The sequence below is a fragment of the Ostrinia furnacalis genome, unplaced genomic scaffold, assembly GCF_004193835.3.
Source record: "Ostrinia furnacalis isolate ACB-3 unplaced genomic scaffold, ASM419383v2 OfSCF5354, whole genome shotgun sequence".
NCBI lineage: Eukaryota > Metazoa > Arthropoda > Insecta > Lepidoptera > Crambidae > Ostrinia > Ostrinia furnacalis.
The window spans coordinates 69,538-78,373 of NW_021135593.1; the positions used below are offsets into that span (position 1 = coordinate 69,538).

The following is an 8,836-nucleotide window of genomic DNA, read 5'->3' on the forward strand; positions in this document are numbered from 1 at the left end:
TATGTATAATAAGTATGTATTTACAAAAAAAAAAGTATTTAAGTATGTTTATATCCGTTGTCTAGTACCCATAGTACAAGCTTTGCTTAGTTTGGGACTAGAAGCGCAGTGTAAAATGTCTAAGGATATTTATTATTATTTATATTTATTTATCTCGTGATCAATCTAGGTACCTAAGTACTAATGTATACAGTAGATCGTTAGTCGCCACATAATTATATACAGAAATGTGTGTCGCAGCAATGCAAAACGGCAATAGCTCAGTAATTGGTTTACTTAAAAGCAAACCACTGATTTTCAGCTATAGCCTAAGGACGAAAGAACGCGCGTAACACGTCAACGTGACGGTTGGGGGTGACGTGACGTGACGTGACTATCAGGGTTATTCATTTAACGTCGTACCTTGGCAGTCGCATCGAACAGAATAGTTCCGTACCTCTAGCACGAAAAACTTTCGTTTTCGAATCGTTGGACTCAATAGGAAAGGAAAAATTAGATAGGTACCTACCTACGTATGAGGTGTTCCAACTCAGAAATTAGTGCTTTATTTTAATAGACTGCCGATTCAGACGGTAGCTAGATCTATCCCCATCCATCCACCTCAACTATTTATGGTTTCATAATTTATGCAAAATAAGGTCATTATCGATAGATGATGTTCTGTACGCGTTCGTAGTGGCGACGTGCGTCAGGCGCGGATCCAGCCCTCAAAAAAGGTTGTGGGCACAGCCACCAAAAAATAGCAAAGTGAGAGTGGGATCTCTACATGCCCGGACATACATACATGCCTATCGATCTTATCAATAGATCATAATTAAAACAAGCAAATTAGGGTTGTGGGCATGCCCCACAGTGCCCACAACGGTGGATCCGCGCCTGACGTGCGTTAAAGGATATTTTGTTCGCTAGCATGGAAAAAATATCACGAAAGGTTTATTTTTTGGTCTGCATGCAAAAGATTGTCGTTTACAGAATTAAAACACAAGAAATATTTTGGAGTAACTATATTTTAAGTATTTTTAACATAATGGGTATTACTACTTCATTTTGAGTAGTTTTGGAATTGATTAGTTTAAAAATGCAAAAAGAGTTCTTTTTAAAGTTTTAGAATATTGCTCTTACAACATTAATTAAGTATAAATAATAATGTCTGTTACATTAAACTTTCATCCTGTCAGATAAGACTCTGACAATGGATCCAGTTCCTCCAATGTTGTATGCTTTTTCATGCCACAATAAAAGATGTCCACTTGAGCCTTCAGATGGAAACTCAAATCCTCTGTAAATGTATTTCATGAGAATATCAATATCATCCCTGGAGAGGTTTCCAACCACTTCTTCTATTTGAGCAGATTTGATTGCAAGCAGCACTTTTAGTGTCAGTGCTAGAGCACTATCCTGTAAATAGAAATTTATGGTTAGTATAAAAGGCTCTTTAGGTTTCTGATTTGCATAAAGGTGACTAAAAACTGTAATGTGACTAAAAATACACATTCATAACTCATTTTTAATAAATTATTATAAAATGTATGTTTACATTACAACATCTTTTTGTATAGTACCTACAATCTGTACAAATAACCAGTTAATAAAAATCTCACTTTTAACAACAGCTTTCATATAACCCATAACCAATAACGCAGTTTGGGTCCCAACAGCCGAGGCCTAGGGAAGGGTACTTGCTGAAAATCAGCGTCAGGACATGTCCCGAGTATCGCTGAGCGGGCACCTTTTTGGCTTGGGATTTTACTGGTCTGGCTGGATTCATTTACTGTTTACTGTTTTTTATCTTTCTTCTTTAATGTACCTTTTTACACTTGTAATTGTCATTGCTTGTCCCGTGCCAAATAAAGATTTTATTATTATCAATAAAGTACTATGAATATGGGGAAGTTTTTATTAGTAAATTTGTTTTCAATAAAATTAAATAGTCTACCTTAAAATAGTAAGCACTTACTTTGATTTGTTGATTCAAAGATCCCATCGGTGCATTGCTCAGAACTAATCTGAGGGCTTCAATATGTCTACCTGTGTTCAGGAGTTAAGGAAATTTTGGGTGTTTTTCATAATTATTATTAATAAATTGATTCATATTATAAAAATATAACCATCGCATAAGGAAGGTAGATATAAATAAATGTATTTTAATTGCAAGATAAACATTTTTGTAAATGAAACATCAACAACTTATTTAGTTTAGAAAAAAATAAGTATCATCATCATCCGGTCAACCTCCACTGTGCTGAACATAAGCCTCCTTCACTAAGTTCATGGCAGGTAGGTGACCACCATCATGCAATGTCCATCATAATATATGAGGTAAATACATTGCTGTTGTACCTAGTGACTCATTCTTATTAAGTCACTGTGATAAGATTGGCCATTTTGGCATATAAAGATATAAATAATAAATATCAATAAACTGTTATGTCCAAAAGAACAATAAAAAGTGAAAAGTGTTTGTAGTTGGTATTTAAAAAGGATATTGATTCAGCAAAGAGCAAACTTCGCTTTCGTCTGGTCCCGTGGGCACTGATTGTTCGGCTTCATCTTCCTTGAAATTGTCTTCATTGTATTGATCGATATCAATTTTACGAAATGCTGAACTAGATGTATTTTTTGCCATTTTCTTTTAAACACTTATCAGGTTTGGAAACAAAACTTTACTATTTTTTCTAAAAAAATATGAACCCCAAACTATCGAAATTCTCATACAAAATATATAGTTCCAAAATACTGAACTGTCCTATCGATGACATTGACAGCGGGGCGCCACCGTCAATACCACAGATAAGGATAGATGCAGCATGTGTCAAAAATTGTATGAAGCCGAGCGTGCCACTTTTTAAACGTCATTAGTGTCATTTTAGCGAATTTTAGTGATTGCCGCAACGTAAAAGTAATCGTATCATCGTACTGCATTCGCAAAGTCATCGAATGATATCGTGTGACTCGATTCGAAAATTAATTAATTCCGATAAAACTGATAATTTGTTAAATACAAAACCAAAAACATCTTTACTTACCTTTTTAAAATAAATTAATTCTTACAAATCGACAAATCTCGTTATTTTTTTTACCCTACCAGCGTTTCAAGACATAAAGTCAAGTGCATGAATACGTCATGCATCAGTGTGTGTCTTATTGTTATGAGTAAGTACGGTTCCTTGGGATCGGTATGAGTGCACCACATACAGGGACCATGGTTTTAACTGTTAAGAGTACATCGCAGGATATGTATTAAAAACAATGCTACTTTACACTTCTTCTACTGCTACTTTATTCTAATTAATTATATGTTACTTGTGCTGTTAATTACAATTCTCAATCCGTAAATAATTTCTTCTTTCTACCGTGTTCGTACTACTGTCCTCGTAAAATCATCGTAACCGATTGTTGTAATCGGATTACATGAACATCACTCGACCATGTATGTCCATTTGGACATATCGGAATGGCACGCTTTGACGATCAACTTGCTGTATCTACTCTAATCCATATCTGTGGTCAATACCGAATCGCTGGTTCCGATTTTTGCCATGTTGGAAACCATAAAGTTGAACGATGGTAGCGCCCCCCTGTCATTGAGTTTGGCGGGACAGTTCAGCGTGGGTCATCTATATCACTGTCACAGCTGTCACTGACTGTCAGTGTCAGTTGTGTCATTCGTTATGTGTTCTTTTTTTTCCATAGAAGATCGTTATGTGTTCATAGAGAATCTGTCAAACCGCCTCTAGCTGTGGTTTAGTGGTAAGACCACCTGCCTCAGGCCCTCAGCAGACGCAGAGGTCCCGGGTTCGATTCCCTGTGGGGGCAGATTTTTCTGTTCGGTTTGGTTGGTGGTAGGGCTTGTTCTAAGTCCGCCTGGCTAGCTACCACTATAAGTCTGTCGCCATAACGTGGCAGTTTGGAGCAGAGTGCGGCGTTTTTCTTTTTCTACATCGATGTCTCTATCTATCTAAGAGAAGGTATGTATTTGTATAATCTTTGTGATGAAAAAAGTTTAATATGTCATTAATGTCATTGTGACATTGATTGATTGACATGACTGACATTGTTGACATTAAAAATTTTGATGGAAGTCAATGGAGTCGAAATTGTGAAAAAATATTTGTAAAATTACCTACGCGACAGTCATTGTTTGCTAATTTAGCAAATCACATTGATTAAACAATCATTCACTGTTTGTATTGTTTTGATTAGGCCGAACACAAATAATTACCACGATGACAATGGGGGATGAACTACCAGTCACTTCATTGGTTTTGCCAGTTCTCATACGTCCTGTTCTCACGCAGGTACAGTCACTGTATTACAAATCACTTTTACTTTTTATTTTTGTTATTTCAATAAGGTTGTAATCCTATTTTTAACAATTTCAGTTGGAAAAGTACGATTTGGGGGCATCCCAAACATTACGTGCTGCATTAACAAAAGCAGAAGCAGCTGTTCCTGGGTTAAACTATGATCTCGTGGCAGGTATCATGCGAAGGGCTGATATACCTGTCAACATGAACGAAAGCCTGCTTCGTCTTCAAGGAACTCTCACTGAAGCTGAATGTGAGTTCACATTAGCAATCCATATTTTCCCAAATACAAAAAGTCAAATCAGGCTTATAAATCATAAGTTTTATCATGACCAAATGATCATACACGGATGATAAATGATTCTAAAATTATGTATTTTATTTATTCTAGGTGCAGATCTCAGGCTAAATAGAACTGAAGAGGCATTCCAAGAACTGAACAAGAAATCCACAGCTTTAAAAAAAATATTGAGCCGCATTCCCGATGAAATAACTGATAGAAAGACATTCCTTGAAACAATTAAGTGAGTGAAAATTTGCTATTATTTGATAAATAAATGCATTATTTTCAATTTAAAATGATATCATTAAGTGTCTTCAGTTTTGGACATAAATGTTATCAAGTGAGAAGAGACAGCCACTTGAAAATCAGCTAACTCTACCTTTTATCAGTTCTGCAACACTGATGCCAGACCATAGGCTTGCTTTATTTATTATTCTATTTCATAAAAGTGACCATTATTTTGGTTATCTATCAAATAAATAAATAGTTCCTTCATTTTCATAGCTTGCCGAGTAGCATGGTGATATTAGTGAACTAGCTTTGCTGCCATGTTCCACATTTCTGCTACCTCGGTCATCACTGTCCATTAAAATTGTATAATTTAACAGTTAATATTATGACTGTTTGCATAATATGTTACATACTGTTTGGGGTTTCAGAGAATGATTTCCTAATAGTGTTTGCTTAGTAGAGTAGAAAGCAGTAAGCTTTATGTTGACTCCTTAGTGATAACCTCTTAAATGTAAAAAAAGTAATTAAAATCTATTACTGAGGTTTTCACTTTAAGGCGATGATATGAGACTGCTGTAGGTTCTGAAAATCAATATGTAATAATAAAACTAAAACATGACAATATTTATATTTTTTATGTCATAGTGTATTATAAATTATTTTTACTAACAGTAATTGTTGTTCTATAATTTTCAGAGAGATTGCTTCTGCAATCAAAAAGCTGTTGGATGCAGTAAATGAAGTCTCAACTTACACACCAGGCCCTGGCAAGCAAGTCTTGGAACAGAGAAAACGGGAGTTTGTTAAATATTCTAAGAGATTCTCCAATACCCTGAAAGAATACTTCAAGGAAGGACAGTAAGTTAATTCTCTTTTATTTTTTTTATACTTCATTCATAACTAATTGTATTGATAGAATTATTAAATTGAGGCAAATTAGTAACTTTACTGGATCTATTAGTCCCATGCCAAATGAGAAATATCATTTAAATCTTAATAGGTGTTTTATCATTTCATTCATCAACTATCAATTACTTATAACATATAACCAGTTCTTTAGATGACTTTCCTAGTGAGTTTGTCACCCCAAATATGTGAACTAATCATTTTTTTTGCAATTTGATAAAGTTATCATTCTGATATTAATAAAACAAAAAGATAACATTTATCTTGCTTGTATTAGAATTCTTTTGATTATAATACTGCACCTATTGCTTCATTATTCCACTAACATTCCTTAGATTTTTTACGAGGGGCGGCTGAAAAGTTCGCGGCCTAAGGTACTTAGCTATGAGTAATTAGCATGTTACTCATGTCACTAGTTGCGACACTCAGTAGTATTATAAAAAGCAATCACTAATTAAGTTTGCACTGATAGTTCAATTTCTATCGAACAAATGACATCACCATGCCCGCCGAATCTGGAGATTTGCGGAATTTCGACACCGCGCGCCGCGGACATAATTCCTCGTAAAGAAGGAAAATAGACCGAAAGACATTTTTGAAGAGATGTCATTGGTTCTTCAGGATTCTGGACCTTCATATACTATGGTTAAAAAATGGGCCCGACTATTTCAACACGGACGAGAGACCTGTGAAAACGACCCCCGCCCTGTCACGATACTGAGTGAAGGAAACGTTCAAAAGTCAAATATTGTTCCGGCTGACCAAAGAATTAAATCGTGGCAGATAGCTGAAAAATATTTCTTTATGTTCGCGAGGCTATTGTACAGAAATGACGTGGGAAACTGACACGCGGATTGATCTTTCGCACGTGTTGCGAGGCCAAGCCCTGAAAGACATTGGTTCTCAGAGATTGACCACCCACCATATAGCCAAGACCTATCATTACCTAGCGATATTTTCCTGTTTTTCGATTTGAAAAAGGACTTATGTAGATGACAACAAAATTAAAGCTGCGGTTGGTCGTCATTTTGAAAAAAAAAATTTTGGGTGGGTAAAAGGCATTGTATGCGAGATTTAAGAAATGTATTTCTTTTCAGGGAGATTATATTACAAAAATAAAAATAGAAACCATTTATTTTATTTCATTAAGTTCCTTAGGCCGCGGACTTATCAGCCGGCCCTCGTATTTTGGAAGTGATTGTGATTGATTAGTGATCGAAATAACGATTTTATGATTGCAAGTTGTTAATTACATGTATTTCTTTTTCAGGGCCAATGCAGTGTTTGTAAGTGCTCTTTATTTGATTCACCAAACGAACCAAATTTTATACACAGTTAAAAGCAAATCTGAATAAGATTATTTGAATGTTTTAGGAATAATATTTCCTTTGTTAAATCATATTATGTTATCCATGTAATTTAGGAAGGTCCATTGTTTAGGAAGAGTATTTAAAGAGGGTATATTTTACTATAAATGTTAGATACATTGTTAGAGCAATATAAAAATATTATTCAGATTAATTATTAAAGATTTAGATCTTAAAACATAGTGTACTATATGATTATAATAATAATAAAATCTAAACATATTTTAGTGTTTCTCCCTTATTTTATCATAGTATTTTCTCTATATTGAATAGATTCAGAAGTATTTCTTTTTATTATAACATGTATCATTCCATATTGAATCATGGTTAATTTGTAATTCTACTACAATTTAATTCACCCATTCTTAAGTTAAACAAAGTTCCATTTATTAAAAAGGTTTTATCCATATTTTTATACTTATTATTTAATGTAGAGGTCATAGTCTTCATCCTTCATAAGGAATTTTATTTGGGGTATATTGAAAATTATTTTGTATAGCCATTGAAATTTTAAAACATTCGTTAGCATTTGTTGAATGTCTTCCTGCTGTAATTTAATATTAAATCAATCACTAATAATGACATACACTTTATGAAATTCATACATGTTTCAAATTCAGGATAGTTTGTTTAGATTTTTTTTTCTCAGCAATATTCCATTCTATGTATATGCATCTACCATTTAAACTATAGTGATTTTCATTATCATATTAACCATTATTACGAAAATTACGTTGTAGCTAGCGTAATTTGTTTTCTTGAAAAGGCTATTAAAAAAAAAATTAAAATTGCTAATATTGTCTGTTGTAATTAATTCTATTTAGGATAATAAAAGATACCTAGTGTGCATAGGTTGTATGTAGATGCAGCGCTTTAATTTTAATAAATCTATTTTACAGTCAGTACTTGTTTTTTTACGAAGATTTATTTGTTTATCGGGTGCGATTTGAATATTTTTTGGTTTAAGAGCGCTATAAATTATACAGTGTGTCCTGGCATGTAGTGACCAAACTTTAAGGGCGTGATCTATGGATGGAATTTTTTCGACGAAAATACTTCAAATCCGGGCTTGACCCACCTCTCGCGAAATTACAAGAATAAATTTAAAATTTTTGGTATTCACCTCCTCCTTCAAAAACAAGCAACAGCACGGGCACGTTGAAAATAATAAACTAATATTTTATATCATACAATAGCTGACAAAATTATCTATTAGTAGAAGTAGAAAACAGACACAAGCCCCATACATTTTAATAGAGTAAGAACGGATTTAAGTAAAAAAAAAACATGACTTTTCACTTCAGAGAAAAACGTAACGTCGTTAAAGTATGTTTTATTTGCACTGTATTACTAGTATTTGAGCTATTCTACAAAACAAATTAGTTAAGTCTATTAGTTCCGACGTTATTGTTGTTCGAAGAGACAAACGATTACGAGCTGAAACGACCCATTCCCAGAGCGGTCGCGTAGCAATCGCACATTCGCGCCCTTAAAGTTTGATCACTACATGGCGAGAAGCTACCAGCACTTTCTAAAATATACATTAATTTGTCTGTATTTTAAATATGCAGACAAATTAATGTATATTTTAGAGAGTGCTGGTTCTTGTTTACAACTTGTTTTGGGCGATGTCAATCTACATAGATATTTAAGTACCTTGCAAAACCGAACTCCGGTAATTTCAGCTGGATATAAAAAAAAGCATGGCCGGACCGACTGTATACTACCAATACGCAGGCTAT

The 8,836-nt window shown here is 34.1% G+C and overlaps 2 protein-coding genes across 2 annotated transcripts; one reads left to right on the forward strand and one right to left on the reverse strand.

The window, feature by feature from the left end:
* Nucleotides 1-989: 989 nt before the first annotated feature.
* On the reverse strand, nucleotides 990-2,722 carry Arpc5 (Actin-related protein 2/3 complex, subunit 5). The gene is made up of 3 exons (XM_028315873.1): nucleotides 2,487-2,722; nucleotides 1,958-2,030; nucleotides 990-1,398 (listed from the first exon to the last, which is right to left on the reverse strand). Exons 1-3 carry the CDS (start codon nucleotides 2,624-2,626, stop codon nucleotides 1,159-1,161), a joined length of 453 nt encoding a protein of 150 aa, XP_028171674.1. The 5' UTR covers nucleotides 2,627-2,722; the 3' UTR covers nucleotides 990-1,158.
* Nucleotides 2,723-4,226: 1,504 nt separating this feature from the next.
* On the forward strand, nucleotides 4,227-7,996 carry Ccm3 (programmed cell death protein 10 Ccm3). The gene is made up of 5 exons (XM_028315868.1): nucleotides 4,227-4,298; nucleotides 4,383-4,560; nucleotides 4,699-4,831; nucleotides 5,518-5,679; nucleotides 6,998-7,996. The coding sequence occupies exons 1-5, from the start codon at nucleotides 4,227-4,229 to the stop codon at nucleotides 7,080-7,082; spliced, it is 630 nt and encodes a 209-aa protein (XP_028171669.1). The 3' UTR covers nucleotides 7,083-7,996.
* The last annotated feature ends 840 nt before the right edge of the window (nucleotides 7,997-8,836 follow it).